The sequence below is a fragment of the Coenobita brevimanus genome, chromosome 86, assembly GCF_032717465.1.
Source record: "Coenobita brevimanus isolate Jiangsu-jjx chromosome 86, ASM3271746v2, whole genome shotgun sequence".
In the NCBI taxonomy this organism is placed as follows: domain Eukaryota; kingdom Metazoa; phylum Arthropoda; class Malacostraca; order Decapoda; family Coenobitidae; genus Coenobita; species Coenobita brevimanus.
Genome location: NC_137039.1, coordinates 25,254,300 through 25,270,758, shown reverse-complemented (window position 1 = coordinate 25,270,758; position 16,459 = coordinate 25,254,300). Strand labels below are relative to the sequence as shown.

The 16,459-nt window shown below is 44.8% G+C and overlaps 1 protein-coding gene across 1 annotated transcript in view; it reads left to right on the top strand.

Moving 5' to 3' along the window:
* LOC145410739 (uncharacterized) overlaps positions 1-16,459 on the top strand; it is a 256,684-nt gene that overhangs the window by 47,294 nt on the left and 192,931 nt on the right. The window contains exon 2 of the mRNA XM_080280844.1: positions 278-438. Coding sequence (XP_080136970.1) covers positions 278-438 — 161 coding nt within the window. The remainder of the gene's footprint in view (positions 1-277; positions 439-16,459) is intronic.

Genomic DNA, 16,459 nt, shown 5'->3' with positions numbered 1-16,459 from the left:
GAGAGGGAGAGCGAAGATGAGGTGGAAGGATGGGAGTGCAGAGGTATTTGAGAGAGAGGGGTGTGAGTTGGTGGGAGGTCAGTGAAACGGCAGAGGACAGGGCGACATGGAGATGATGTTTTTGTGGCCACCCCTTACTGGATTAGTAAAACTTCTGGCAATAGATAGATAGATAGATGGAGATTTGGTAAGTTTCTGATTCTTATAACTTATCTGTTAAAAAAAAAAAAAACTACCCTGGTGAATCTGTACTCATTGATATTTTCTTGACTTACAGTCACAGTTTGCAGTGGAAAGGCCTCTCCCTCTTGATACAGTTATATCTGGCCTAGAAGAAAAATACCAAGATGCCTTTCACAAACAGTTACCCCCTTCATTTGCTGCATCAGTTGGGGAGATGTACTGTACTGCCAATCAGAGTGAAGAAGCGACCAAGGAGTAAGCTATGTTTTGTTCAGTAATATCCCTATATTTCTGCTCTTTTGCTATTGACCACTTACCAAAAACCTTTCTAACAACTTTACCTCATCATCCTTCCCTCCTCTTTTCTACTCTGATGGTTCTGTAGCTATTTCTTCTACTGATAAAGCAGATCTCTTCACACAGACTTTCTCCTCCAATTCCACCTTAGACGATTCCGGTGCTGTTCCTCCATCACTTCCCCCCTCTGACTTCCTCATGGCTGACATTAAAATTTCTTCAGCTGATGTATTTTCTGCCATCACTGGCCTCAGTACTAACAAGGCATATGGGCCTGATGGGGTCCCTCCTGTTGTTCTCAAGAACTGTACTTCTGTGCTTACACCCTGCCTAGGCAAACTCTTTCGCCTTTGTCTGTCAACTTGTATCTTTCCGTCTTGCTGGAAGTTTGCTGTCATTCAGCCAGTCCCAAAGAAGGGTGACCACTCCCAACCCTCCAACTATCGTCCCATTGCTTTAACGTCCTGTATTTCAAAAGTATTCGAGTCAATTCTCAGTAGAAAAATTTTAAGGCATCTTTCCTATCACAACCTTCTTTCCGATCGTCAGTACAGGTTCCATCAGGGACGCTCCACTGGCGATCTTCTTACCTACCTTTCAGACTCCTGGTCATCCTCCTTTCGGGACTTTGGCGAAAGCTTTGCCATTGCACTTGACATCTCAAAGGCTTTTGATCGAGGCTGGCATAAATCTTTAATTTCCAAGCTGCCCTCCTACGGTTTCTATCCTTCTATCTGTGCCTTCATCGCTAGCTTCCTTTCTGGTCGTTCTATAGCCGCTGTTGTAGATGGCCATCGTTCTTCTCCTAGATCTATCAACAGTGGTGTTCCTCAGGGCTCTGTCCTATCACCAACTCTCTTCCTTTTATTCATCAATGACCTTCTAAGCTGTACATCTAACCCTATCCACGCATACTCCGATGACTCCACCCTTCACCTTTCCATTCGGTTCCCGCAACGCCCATCTCAACAGTTACTTCAACAAACAAGGGATGAGGCTATGGCACACCTAATGTCTGACTTGGCTCGTATCTCTGACTGGGGTAAAAATAATATGGTTGTTTTTAATGCATCTAAGACTCAGTTCTTACACCTATCAACCCGACAAAATCTTCCACAGGCATACCCACTAATGTTTAATAATATTCAGCTTAATCCTGCATCATCCTTGAACATGTTTGGGGTTTCATTTACTCGGGACTTATCTTGGAAAGATCATATTACATCTCTTGTAAAATCTGCTTCCAAGAGATTGGGTGTGCTAAGCCGACTCCGCTCTTTCTTTACCCCTGCACAATTGTTGACTCTATACAGGGGTTTTATCCGCCCCTGTGTGGAGTACAACTCTCATGTGTGGGGAGGCTCCCCACATACAGCTCTTCTCAATAGGGTGGAGTCAAAGGCTTTTCGCGTCATTAACTCTCCTCCTCTTACTGACTCCCTTCAACCCCTGTCTCTTCGCCGCACTGTTGCATCTTTATTTCTTTTCTGTCGCTACTTTAATGGTCACTGCTTCTCTGAACTGTCTGCATGCATTCCTCCACCTCTACGACGGGCGCGTAGCACCCGTCTGGCAGCAAACTCTCATCCCTTTTCTGTCCAGCTCTTTAATGCAAGAGTTAACCGTTACTCCCAGTCTTTCATTTATGCAACAGGTCAACTCTGGAACTGTCTCCCTCTGTCTGTATTTCCTGCTGCCTATGATCTCCAGTCTTTTAAACGCAGTGTGTCCAGGCATCTCAAAATGATCGGATCTTGAATTTGGCTCTCTATTGTATTTTGTTTTTCTCTTGCAGGGAACTGTTACTGGGGGCTCATGGCCTTGGTTCCTTGTTCCTTGCATTAAAAAAAAAAAAAAAATGTTGTAATCTCTAACATTCCATTACTCATGTCTTTGTTTCCAAATGCCATTATTAGTAGTTTTCCATTTTTCCACTCTTGTTTTTTGTGATACATATCTTGCATTCATAATATAAACTGTTGTAAATATATATATATATATCTATATCTATATCTATATATATATATATATATATATATATATATATAATCCAGTGCTCTCTTATGAGGAGTAGACTGTAGCACCAGTTGAACAGGGCAGTACTCCCGAGGTGATAGGGAGAGTTGGAGCTCCCGTTTCACCAGCCCTCAGGACTTGATCCTGACCATCTCCTTTTGCTGAACATTTTCAGTGCATTCATTTACACAGAGAGTAGGCCAGCATGCTCCCTTAATACCACTACCTTCAGCTGTCTACACCACACTACATGAGCGTAACATATCACACCTATTCACTCTCTCTAGCAATGGCCGCTGCAATGGTACTATCAAATGAGGTGGTACCTCGGATTGCCACCACCAGCAGAGTAGGGCTGGCAGCACAGGGTCCTCTTGGTTGCCATCAAGCGACTGTTGCAATTTCCAATAATGCTCGTCAGCGGAGAAGTGAAAGTACGGCCTTATTCTTCAACAGCATCCGAGGCCATAGCACAAATTTCAACTCAGTTCATTTTTTCCATCAGTCCATATCCCCTTTGGCCCTTTTCCTCACAGAACCACAAATCTCACCCTATACTGATATATTCCCATATTGTTTTCCCGGTTGCCATCTCCTCACAAACTTCCGTAACAAGGGCGGCACCTGTTGTTATATCAAATCCCAATATGCAGTTGACACTATTTTATACTTCACTTCATCCAGTTTTGATTTCTCATTGTATAAACTGTCAAAATATTACCAAATATATCTGTGTAGTCTGTCGCTCCCCTAATACTTCTTCGGAACCCAGTGTATTTGATTCCATATCCACACAGTTGAGTAACCTTAACTTTGCCCTTAGCACCGAAATTACCATTTTGGGCGATTTTAACATACATACTTCTTCCTTAGCCTTTATCATTCTTTTTCTGTGCCTGCCCTCCTCTCTTCCTATTTCTCCCATCTTTCCTGTCACTTCTTATTGCTTTTCTTTCCTTTACAGGTGGCTTTACATTGAGTGACAAGCCAAATGGTTTCCTGTAAGCCAAGAAACCATTTACAACGCTGGATGGTAACCATATAACCAAACCATACGTGCTCCCTACGTGTCAACAAGTGGGTTGGTGGAGGGTTAGTGCCCCTCCCTGTAAAACAAATAACTCAGAGTCAAATGGCCACCCCTTACGGGATTATGGCGTCTGGCAATGGATAGATAGATAGATAGATAATGTTGAATGGTTATTGCATTCTGCCAGGACTGACGACGCTGGTCTAGAGTGTGAGCTGTTCGCAGAACCGTTTAATCTCACCCACCTGGTAAAGCAATCAACCAGAATACCAGATAATCCCGACCATATTTCCCATCTCTTGGATTTACTCTTGACAAATAATCCAGATCAATACAGGATAGAGGTACTGTCACCACTTGGATCCTCTGACCACAATCTCATCAAAGCCTCATTAGTTAAACCCCCCACACCTCCCCGTTCTGAACCTGTCAGGGTGACCCGTTGGCACTTTGATAGGGCAAGCTGGGATGGATTTAGAAATTATCTTGCTGACATTCCTTGGCAGTCTTTCTTCTCTAGTGATCCCAATTCTACCCAGTCCCACATTTGCGACTTAATACTAGCAGGTTTGGATTTATTCATACCAAGTCTACAATTCACTAAAAGATCGAACTCTCCGAAATGGTGTGATGGCAACTGTGCCAGAGCAACAGCCCAAACGTCATTAGCATATAACTTATACTTAAAATAAAAAACATCTGATCACTCTATCAATTTAAAATTGCTAGAAATCATGCAAAAGCTGTAATATCTATCTATCTAAAGCCCGACGCCCTAATCCCACAAAGGGTGGCCGCAGACAAAACGCCTCCAAGTTGCTCTGTCACCCACCATTTGACTACCGTCCCCCCAACTCACCCCCCTGTCCCTCATATACTTCTCAACTCCATCCCTCCACCTCATCCTCAGTCTGCTCCTCCCTCTTCCTCCCTCCACCTCACCTACATGCACCCTCTTAGTCAGTCTTTCATTCTCCGTTCTCTCCACATGTCTAAACCACCTCCGTGTATTTCTCCTAATCTTCTCAACCACATACACATCTGCCCCACAACGTTCCTTCACTTCTTCATTCATCAACCTGTCCCTCCATGTCACTCCACATGCTCCTTTCAAGTAACTCATTTCTACTGCTCTCATTCTTGACTTGTTCCCTTCTTGCAGGGTCCACGCCTCGCTTCCATATGTCAAGGTAGGGATTGCAATACTTTCGTGCAGTGACTTCTTAACTTCCATACTCACCTCCCTATTCCTCATCACTGCTTTCAGTGAACCAACAACCTTCCTTCCCTGCTGTACCCTTTCACGCACTTCATCCCCCAATGTTCCATCCTTACTCATCACACTACCCTAGTACTTGAATGCACTCACATTCTCCATATCCTCACCATCCAATTTTTCTGTACATTCCGTGACTTCATTCCTCTCAAACACCATAACTTTACTTTTGTTTACATTAACTTTCAGCTTCCTCCTCCTACACACTGTCCCAAATTCATTCACCAAACCTTGCAACTCCCATTCATCTTCACTCAACAATACTGTATCATCAGCAAACAGCAACACAGGAATCTTACAAATCTCATCCTCATTCATCAGAGCCACCCCCACATCCACTGACCTACCTTGCACCACCTTTACAACCCCATCCATGTATATATTAAACAGCCATGGAGACATCACACAACCCTGTTTCAGTCCCACACTGAGATCAAAGAACTCACTCAGCTCACCATCCACTCGCACCATAGCCCTAGCTCCTTCGTACATACTCTTCACAGCACTCGACAATTTCCCCTCCACTCCATATATTCTTAATACCTTCCACATACCTTGCATATCTATTCTGTCATAAGCTTTCTCCAAGTCCATGAAGGCAGCATACGCTTTCTTTCCCTTCTCTAGATACTTCTCCACTAAACATCTTGGAACAAATATCTGATCTACACACCCTTTTCCCTTCTTAATTCCCCCTTGTTCTTCTCCAACTAGCTCCTCTGTCATATGCCTAACCCTATCAATGAGTATTCTACCATATATTTTACCAGTCACACTAATAAGGCAAATACCCCTATGGTTACCACATACTTCTCTCTCTCCCTTTCCTTTGTATATAGGAACAGTTATACCTGACTTCCAGTCCTCTGGAACCCTTCCCTCTTCCCAAGCCAATCTGCACAACTTCCATATCCACTCCACAACAATCTCACCCCCATACCTCAGCATTTCACCACACACTTCATCAATTCCTGGGGCCTTTCCCAACTTGATCTTCTTATTTGCTTCCACTACTTCTGCCCTGCTGATCTCTTCCTCCCTCCTCTCATCTCTTATTCTCCCAGCCATTCCCCAACCACTTATACTCGCACTGCTGTCACTCTCTACATTCAACAAATCCTCAAAGTTCTCCTTCCATCTCCTCAATTTCTCTTTCTTCTCCACCAACAATCTGTTATTCCTATCTTTCACTCCCCTACTATTTCCCCTTTCACACTGCCTTACTTTCTTTACCTCCTTCCAAAACAATTTCTTACTCTCCCTCCATTTCACACTCGGAGTCCTCCCAAACTCTTCATCCACTTTCTTCTTACTCTCCTTCATCAGTCTCTTCACCTCCCTTCTCCTGCTCACATATACTGTACCTCTCTCTTCTCTCTCATGTTCTCCCCTACCTCTACTCGCTAACCATTCACTATATGCCTTCTTCTTTTGTTCTACAGCTCGTTTCACCTCATCATTCCACCATGCTGTCCCTTGCACACCCTTGCATCTCCTTCTCTCCACAAACCACCTCACACGTTGCGCCTATCTCTTCCGTGAATATCTTACATACGTCTTCCACCCCTTCCATCTGCTCTAGCTCATACCTTCCCAATCTTTCTTCCACTATGCTCTTATACTCTGCCATTCTCTCACTATCTTACAAATTCTCCTCTCTTCTCACAGGAGCTGTTTCCTCCTGTCTTCCCCTTCATCTCCTCAACCACTTTTTTTGCAGCTTTACCTTGGCCATCACTAAGTGATGGTCCGAGACTCCATTCCCCCACCCTCTCCAAACTCTTGCATCCAACACTTGTCTTCTCATTCACTCATCCACACACACATAGTCTATCATTGCCTTTCGTTCACCATCCATCCTTCTCATTACTCTCCATGTATACCTGTGGATCCTCTTATGCCGAAAGTAGGTGTTGGCTATTGCCAACCCCTTACCAGCACAGATGTCCACCAAAGCACTACCATTCCCATCTACTTCAGCTGGCACACCCCACTGACCAACCACTCCATCCACTCGTACATTCCTGACTTTGCCATTCATGTCTCCAATCAAAAGCACTCTCTCGCTCCTCTCAAATTTGCCCATACATGCTTCTACTCTCGCCCAAAACTCATCTTTCACTCTTGCCACTCGGTCCTCTGTCGGAGCATACACACACACAATCGCCCACACCTGTATACCTACTTTCATCCTCACCCATACAAATCTTGCACCCACTGTTCCACACTCTCTTATATTCTCCTTCCACTTCTTGCTTATCATCAGACATACTCCCTCTCTTGCCCTCTCATTCTCATTGACTCCGGCACATATACCTAAACCATATTCCCATTCTCTCACCCTTTCACCTTTCCATTTAGTTTCAGTCAACCCACATATATACCCTTTTGCATCCTCAAGCACCTGCACAATCTCTCTCTCTTTCACTTCATCATTCATTCCTCTCACATTCCAAGTTCCCACCCTCAGAATGTCCTTTGTCCGTTCCTTAGTTGTCAACGTATGGTCCGTCCAGGTCCGAGGTGCTTTATTCGCTTGTTTAGTTAGTTCTTTTTACGGGGTGGGGCACTAACCCACCACCAACCCTTTTAGTCGCCTCGTACGACAAGCAGGGATATTGGAGGAGTATTCTTGAAACCCCCCTAAATAATAAATCTAGCTAAATCAAACTTTTTTCAAAAGCAAGCATCAAAACTACTTAACAATCCTAATGACAATAGAATATTCTGGTCAACTCTTAATTCTTTCAATAATAACTGTAACAAGTCATTATCCATTCCCCCACTAAAATCTTCAGATGGCAACATTGTTAATGACCCACATGGGAAAGCAGATATTTTTGCCAGTACATTTGCCAGAAATTCTACCATAGAAGATGCCAGCCAGAACGTCCCAGTACTAGAACTTTACTTTCCCGAAATTGTTCTACGTAAAATACAGACAAGATATGTAAAATCCATCTTGGACAATTTACCTACCAACAACGCTCCTGGCCGAGATGGAATTCCGTCAATTGTTTTGAAAAAGTGTTACCCTGAACTTGCCTCTGTTCTAGCTAAATTGTTCAGACTATGCATAAGTACTTCTTCATTCCCAAATTCATGGAAAGAAGCCAGTATCCACCCAGTTCCGAAGAAAGGAAGTTCCTCTGACCCCTCTGATTACAGACCAATAGCTGTCACATCTTCTCTTGGTAAGGTATTTGAAACTTTAATTAATAAGCACATTGTTAAACATCTTGAATCCAACAACTTAATTAGTGATAGACAATATGGTCTTCGCCACAATAGACCCTTCATTGACATACTCGATCTCCTAACTCATACCATCCATCAGTCAATTGATCTACATGGAGAAACTCATGCAGTAGCCCTTGATATTTCTAAAGCTTTTGATAGAGTATGGCGCGGTTCCCTGCTGTCCAAACTCCCTTGCTATGGACTAACGTCTTTTGTTCCTTTGATTTCCTCATATCTTAGTGACAGGAAAGTAAAAGTAGATGATGCATATTCCAATTTCCACTCAGTGAACGCCGGCTTTCTGCAGGGATAAGTTCTGGCGCCAACCCTGTTCTTGGTTCATATTAATGATCTCTTATCTGTCACCCACAATCCCATCCACTTGTATGCAGATGACTCAACACTACATAGTTCATTCACATTCAAATGCCTATTTACAAAGTCTAATGTCTCTACATCTCAACTCAATACAGTAAACCCTCACTTTATCACAGGGTTATGTTCCAAAGGCACCCGTGATAAGCAAAAATCCGCAATGTATTGACGCTACTCCTAAAATGCCTATTTATTGTCTCTATTAATAAGAAAAACCAGTACGGGTACTCACTGATGATGAATGAGATGAACTGAAGATGATGATGATCATGAAGTTCAGTATAAGGTGTATACAGTATTAGTTGTGCAGCTCTTGAGAAGGCGCCTATGACGACATTTCTGCGGGCGGTGAGCGAAACGTAAGTGTAAAGTAACAGTACTGTACAGTACTATACTGTACTGCTTGCCCTAAAATGCCTATTTACTACTACTAATAAGAGAAAACAGTAAGGATACTCACCAATGCAGAACGAGTTGAATTGAAGATGTACATTACTGTATATCTTCAGTTCAACTCGTTCTGCATTGGTGAGTATAGAGACCGTAGTGATCGAAACGTAAGTATAAAGTTACTGTATTGCTTGCTAACTAATAAGGACATGAAATATCACTGAAATTAAGAAATAATAAAGAAAGTGAATTGTACAGTACTGTACAGGTACTCACGGATGATGAGTTTGATTGATGATCATGAACTAGCTGTGCAGTACGATGCTGATGATGATGATGATGTACTGCACAGTGAAGCAGAGCGTTTACAGCTCTTCAGAGGGCACCTCTTCATCAGGCGCTTCAGATGATGCAGGTGCTTCAGGAGGTGTTGCTGCTGCTGGAGGTGTAGGTGGAGTCTTTTTCAGTGGCTTGAGGAACATGGTGATGGGGAGTTGTTGCCGTTGTTTCTTCATGGTATTGAGGAGATTTCTGTACGACAGAATGGCTGTGTCAATCGCATTGGAGAACTGCACAGCACGAACCATGTATGGATCCCATTTCTGAGCCATCAGTTGCAGGTTGTTTGCGGCTCTTACCATGTCAGACAGACGCTCTGATGTTAGACCCTCCTCCTCCTCCTCCTCTTGTGCTGGATCTGTCGGCTCCTCATCCTCCCCTTCGCTGGCTGACTTGATTAACTCTGCCAAATCCTCATCTGTCAGGGTCTCGGGGTGTGCGTCAATGAGGTCATTGACTTCCTGGGGCGTGATGTCAGCAAAACCTTCACCACTGAGGATCTTCGCCAGCTTGACAGACTTGTTCACTGCATAGTGGTGAATTTCGTTGGGGGAGAAGCCTTTGCAGTCGTTCACACACTTGGGCCACAATTTTTTCCAGCAAGCATTAAAGGTTTCCTTCTTCATGTCCTGAAGCGCCTTCTGGATGATGAAGAGACACGTCCCGATGTTGAAGCTGCGCCAATAACTTTTCACAGTGAAGTCGTCGTCCCTGTCCATTGCATCCACCAGGTGTTGAAGAGATCCTTTGGTGTAGAGTGCCTTGAAAGCACGGATCACTTTCTTGGTCCATAGGGTGGATGAGAGAGGTGGTGTTAGGAGGCAAAAATTCAATCTGCACTCCCTCGTAGTGCAAATCAACAGGGTGGCCACCAGCATTGTCCAACAGCAGCAGCACCTTGAACTCTAGTCCCTTGTCACTGAGGTATTGCTTGGCCTGAGGGATGAAGCACTGACGAAACCAGTTGGAAGTCAGGAGCTCCATAATCCATCCCTTGGGGTGGCTCATCCAGTGGACTGGCAGCACGTTCTTGTTTTTGTTCTAGAGAGCCCTGGGGTTTGCTGCCTTGTAGATGAGGCCTGGTTTCATCATGAAGCCAGCAGCATTGCCACAGAAGATAAGAGTGACTCGGTCCTTCTGTACTTTAAAGCCAGGTGCTTTGGCTTCCTCCTGCATTATGAATGTCCTGGACGGCATCTTCTTCCAGTACAAGCCAGTCTCATCCATATTGAAAACCTGTTTGGGCTTGTAACCCTGTTCCTCTATGATCCGCCGGAACGTTTCATGGTACTTTTCCGCAGCTTCACTGTCCGCCGATGCAGCTTCCCCGTGCAAAGTCACACTCCTGATTTGGAACCGCTTCTGGAACCGGTCAAACCACTCTTTACTGGTGTGAAATTCCTCAGGCTCTGGTACTGTAGATTGTCCTGGTTGCGGCTCTTCGTCGTTGTCTCCTTCGGCACCCTCTGCTGCGAACTGGTTGTACAACTTCCTGGCCTTCTCGCGTTTGATGTTGCTGTCCAGTGGGATGTTTTTCTTCCGGCAGTCGGTTATCCACAATGCCAGGGCCAATTCCATCCTTACGATGTGTTTGTTCCTGCCTGTAGACACCCTCTTCGCATTCTGGCAAAATCTTGCTGAAACAGCGCTCCTGATTGCATCCTCGTTCTTCTTTATGTACCGCACTGTACTTTCGTTGATCCCGTAACGGCGTCCGACTGTGGCATAGCTTCTCCCTTCCCGCAGCATGTCGAGAAGTTCAGCCTTCTTCTGCAGCGTCATAACCTTCCTCCTCTTGACTTCCTTGGCACCAGAAGGCTTACAAGATGCGTTTGGGTGGCATTGCAGGAGCTTCAGAAAACCAGGAGAAAGCGGCAAAAACAAGTGGTGAAAGGCTGAAGTGGGCACGGCGATGTAGCTGAGGCAGGGACACGCGGTAAACTGGGAGGTGCGGTATGGTGGTGCAGTGAAGTTCCGCTCCTTTCTTTGAGGATGGCGCGTCGGCAGCAGCCAAAAAATGTACTGTAAAGCGTGTTTGGATTGGCTACTGGTAAGGCTCCAGCCAATTGTGTGCCACCTACCAATGAGTCTGGGTATTTCCTCACCCCACACCATGATTTCGCTTGTATTTTATCAAATATATTAGCCGATTTTTAATTATTATTTTAATTAATACAGCTATTAATATTTTAGAATAAATAAAGATGTAAAATACAATAAACATATCCATTTCAGAATACAGTACTGAAAATAAAGATGTAAAATATGTACTGTACCCTAAAAATAGCCGTAGTAGGCTTTGCAGAAACTGCGATGAGGCGGGGTTTCCCGCAATGTAAAAATACTTAGGTTCCAATGAAAATTCCACGATAAAGTGAACCGGCAATATCTGAACCGCATTATAGCGGGGGTTTACTGTACAGCCATCTCCATAAATCAAGACCTATCTACGATCAGTGAATGGGGACAAAACAACCTTGTCTCATTTAATACTAGTAAAACTAAATATATACAATTTACTAATAGACAGATATTGCCAGATTCATATACAGTAATCCCTCTACTATCTGACGTAATAGAGCCAAAGGCATGCCCAGAAAGTGGTCCCATCCGGAAAGTGGGCCTCTGGCTCCTGGACTGGTATTTAACCCCTTAACCGTGGGGCGTCAGTTTCGTGGCGCTTGGGCGCAATGGATCATACCACGGGGTGTCACTTTTGTGATTCTGTGTTATTTTGAATTCTTCTGGGCTTTCAAGTGGTGACTTGTATCAACTGTCAGTACTGCCAGTGTCCAACAATAGTCAGTGCTGCTAATGTCATCTGTACTCCCATCCATTGTTGACAATTTAGCCATTTTTCCCCGTTCTTGACTCCACTTCCTACCTCCCCTCCATTACCCTCTCCTCTCGCCTGCCCAGCCGCGCCGCACTACTCAAATCTCCCTGGATTTTTCCACTGATTTCATCCATTGAAATGAGCCCTATGCCTTTTTCTTATACAAAGTAATATATATAAAAAAGAAATAAGGTAATTGATAGTGCCATACACCTGGAATTGGCTAATTATCATCTGGCAACACCCCACATGCACTTGTTCGCTAATTTTCCCTCCTTATTTCCCCTTGAAATATGCCGTATGACCTATCCCCTGGGGGTAGGGGGGGTTTTCAAGAATACTCCCCCAGTATCCCTGCTTGTCGTAAAAGGCGACTAAAAGGGTTGGCGGAGGGTTAGTGCCCCTCCCCGGAAAACAACTAACTAAAAAAACAAACAATAAGCCTTGGACAAGGACTGACCAAACGATGACGACCAAGGACCGGACAAAGGACATTGTAATTGGAACCTGGAATGTAAGGGGACCGAATGATGAGGTGAAAGAGAGAGAGATTGTCCAGGTGCTTGAGGATGCGAAAGTGGATGTATGTGGAATAACTGAAACAAAATGGAGAGGAGAAAGTGTGAGAGAATGGGAGTATGGATGGGGTATATGTGCAGGAGTAGGTGAGAATGAGAGGGCAAAGGAAGGAGTATGTATAGTTGTGAGTAAAAGATGGAAGAGGAGCATCAGACAGTATGGATCAGTTGGGTCAAGGATTGTGTGGGTAAAATTGATAGTTGGAATACAAATGTGGGCGATTGTGTGTGTGTATGCGCCAACGCAAGATCATGCTAGAAGAGTGAGAGAAGAGTTCTGGACAAATGTAGAAGTGTGCATGGAAAAGTTTGGAAGGAATGAGAGAGTGTTTTTGATTGGTGATATGAATGGTAAAGTTGGGAATGTGAAGGTGGATGGAATAGTTGGTGATTGGGGTGTGCCTGCTGAGATAGATGAGAATGGGAGTGCATTAGTGGACATTTGTGCTGGGAGGGGGTTGGTGATAGCCAATATCCTCTTCAGGCATAAAATGATTCACGGTTATACATGGCGAGTGATGAGACGGGTGGGTGGTGAACTGAATGAAAGGAAGGCAATGATTGATTATGTGTGTGTGGATGAAAGGATGCGAAGATGTGTAATGGATGCAAGAGTGTATAGAGGTTGGGGAAGTGGACTTTCTGACCACTACTACAAGTTGGAGGAATAGAAGAAGGGAAAGACGAGAGGAAGGAGTAGTTGCAAGGAGAGAGGAAAGGTTACAAGAGGATGAGAAAAAGGCAGAGTATAAGAGAGAAGTGGAGGAACGATTGGGCAAATATGAATTGGAGCAGATGGGAGACGTGGAAGGTGTGTGTAGAATATTTACAGAAGAAATATGTGCAGCATGTGATGTGGTGTGTGGAAGGAAGAGAAGACGGAGGGGGGTGCAAGGAACAGCGTGGTGGACTGAAGAGGTGAAACAGGCTGTGGCACAAAAGAAGAAAGCATACAATGAATGGATGAGAAATAGGGGCGTGGAAGAGGTTGAGAGGCGGAAGAGAGAGTTATATGTAGAAAGGAAGAGAGAGGTGAAAAGATTAGTAAGAGAGAGTAAGAAGAGAGCGGATGAGGAATTTGGAAGAAATTTGAGTGTAAAGTGGAGGGACTGTAGGAAAATGTTCTGGAGAGAGGTGAAAAGAGTAAGACAGGGTGGAAGTGAAGTTAGCAGGGGAGTGAAAGATAAAAATGGTAGATTACTAGTGGAGAAGGGAGAAAAAGTGAGCAGATGGAGAGAACACTCTAAGGAATTGTTGAACGTAGAGGATGAAAGTAATGCGAGTATAAGTGGCTGGGGAATGGCTGGGAGAAGGAGGGAGGTGAGAAGACAGGAAGAAATCAGTAGGATAGAAGTTGTGGAAGCAATGAAGAAAGTTAAATCAGGGAAAGCCCCAGGAATTGATGGAGTGTGTGGTGAAATGCTGAAGCATGGGGGAGAGATAGTAGTAGAATGGATGTGGAAGATGTGCAGATTGGCCTGGGAGGAAGGTAGAGTCCCGGAGGATTGGAAGTCAGGTATAATTATTCCCTTGTACAAAGGAAAAACGGAAAAAGAAGTGTGTGGTAACCATAGGGGCATTTGTCTTCTGAGTATAATAGGAAAAGTGTATGGTAGGATACTTATTGACAGAGTTAGAGAAAGGACAGAGAAATTAGTTGGAGAAGAACAGGGAGGCTTTAGGAAGGGGAGAGGTTGTGTAGATCAGATATTCATTCTCAGATCTTTAGTGGAAAAATTTTTAGAGAAGGGAAAGAAGTTGTATGCGGCATTCATGGATTTGGAGAAAGCATATGACAGGGTGGATAGGCAAGGATTGTGGAAAGTGTTAAGAATATATGGAGTAGATGGAAAGTTGTTGAACGCTGTGAAGAGTATGTACGATGGTGCGAAGGCTGCAGTGCGTGTGGATGGTGAACTAAGTGAATTTTTCTCTTTGAAGGTTGGGTTGAAACAGGGATGTGCCATGTCTCCATGGTTGTTCAATCTGTACATGGATGGGGTAATAAAAGAGGTTCAAGGTAGGGTAGTGGATGTTGGAGTGGCCATGGTGAGAGAGGATAGTGTTTGGAAACTCCCTGTACTGTTGTTTGCAGATGATACTGTGTTGTTGAGTGAAGACGAAGGGGAGCTGCAAGGCTTGGTTGATGAGTTTGAGAGAGTGTGTAAGAAACGGAATCTAAAGGTGAATGTAGGGAAGAGTAAAGTGATGGTCTTTGAGAGAGGTGAAGTCAGTGAATGTACAGCGAGGTTGGATGGTGAGGAATTGGAAAATGTGAGTACGTTTAAGTACTTGGGTAGTGTGATGAGTAAGGATGGAGGTTTGGAGGGTGAAGTGCTTGAAAGGGTACAGCAGGGAAGAAAGGTTGCTGGTTCTTTGAAAGCAGTGATAAGAAACAGGGAAGTGAGCATGGAAGTGAAAAAGTTACTACATGACAGTATTGTGATACCAACTCTAACGTACGGAAGTGAAGCTTGGACGTTGTTGGAAGGACACAAGTCAAGAGTGAGAGCAGTGGAAATGAGTTATTTAAGAGGAGCCTGTGGAGTCACATGGAGAGACAGGCTGACGAATGAGGATATAAAGGAGCGTTGTGGTGTGGATGTGGATGTGATAGGAAGCGTTATGAGGAACACACTGAGGTGGTTTGGCCATGTGGAGAGGATGGAGGGTGAAAGACTGACGAAGAGAGTGTATGTGAGTGAGGTGGAGGGGGAAAGAGGGAGGGGGAGGCCGAGGATGAGATGGAGGAATGGGGTGGAGAGGTATATGAGAGAGGGGGGTGTGAGCTGGGAGCAGGGGAGTGAAATGGCGGGGGACAGGGCGACTTGGAGGCGATTTGTTTGTGGCCACCCCAAACGGGATTGAGGCATCTGGCAATAGATAGATAGATAGATTGAGACCTATTCTCGTAATAAAAATATACTGTACATAGGAAGGGAGAAGCCTAAGTGATATTTACATTCACCTGGAACTACCTAATTTATTATGTATTGTCTAGATTTCCTACCAATTATTTTATAGCATATAAATTAGCAGCTGTCACCACACTGACGTTGTCAACCCTTGGTTGCCCATATAAGCCACGTCATTCAGTTCAGTGTCGTCTTTTGAGGTGAAACCATGTCACACTCGCGCCCCTCCATTACCGCCGCTTCTGCGCCCATTGCAAAGGGCCCTGTAGCCTCTACCTCTACTAAACTTCGTGTGGGAAGCGGTAGAAAACTAAGTGACTCTGCTGTGGAACGTGAACTGGCTGAATTATCGATGATGATGGATAGTGACTTTGATGTTTCGGGTGAATCGTGTGATGAACCTGGGGAGGAAATCGTGACAGAAACTGTCAGTATGAGTGCTTCAGTGTCCCAAGTTCATCCTGGCTCCAAGGAAAGGAGCCCTTAGTCAGCAAGGGAAGGAATCTGGGAAGGGAGTGAAGAGGAGGCTGGTTAGTTCCGGAACAATGGCCCTGCGTGACCCAGCCCGCCATGAGTCCCGAGGTGAATCACCTCCCCGCTCCCCCAGCCCCACTTCACTAATATCTTCCACCTCTTCAGTGGAAATTTCTCCTGAGTCTTCGTCGTCGGAGTCTCCACCAGCACCTACAGTGAAGGCAGGCCGTAGAGGACGAGGTAAATCCCTGACTCGTCGTAAAAGTAGAGTAGCATCTAGAGTAAGGGCTGCTAGTGGTACGTGCCTACCTAGGATCAGTCGGAGTGACCTTGAAACGACCCAGTCTGCCTCACAGCCACCCTCATCCACCCTCACCCAGCCTACACCGCCACGAGAGGGAACCCTGGAAGCCTTCGTGTGGACGGAAGGTTCTGTTTTCGTCCCTGAACAACTCCACTTTGACGAGAGTTCCTCAGGGATACAGCCTGCCTTCATTCTTGACGAGGATG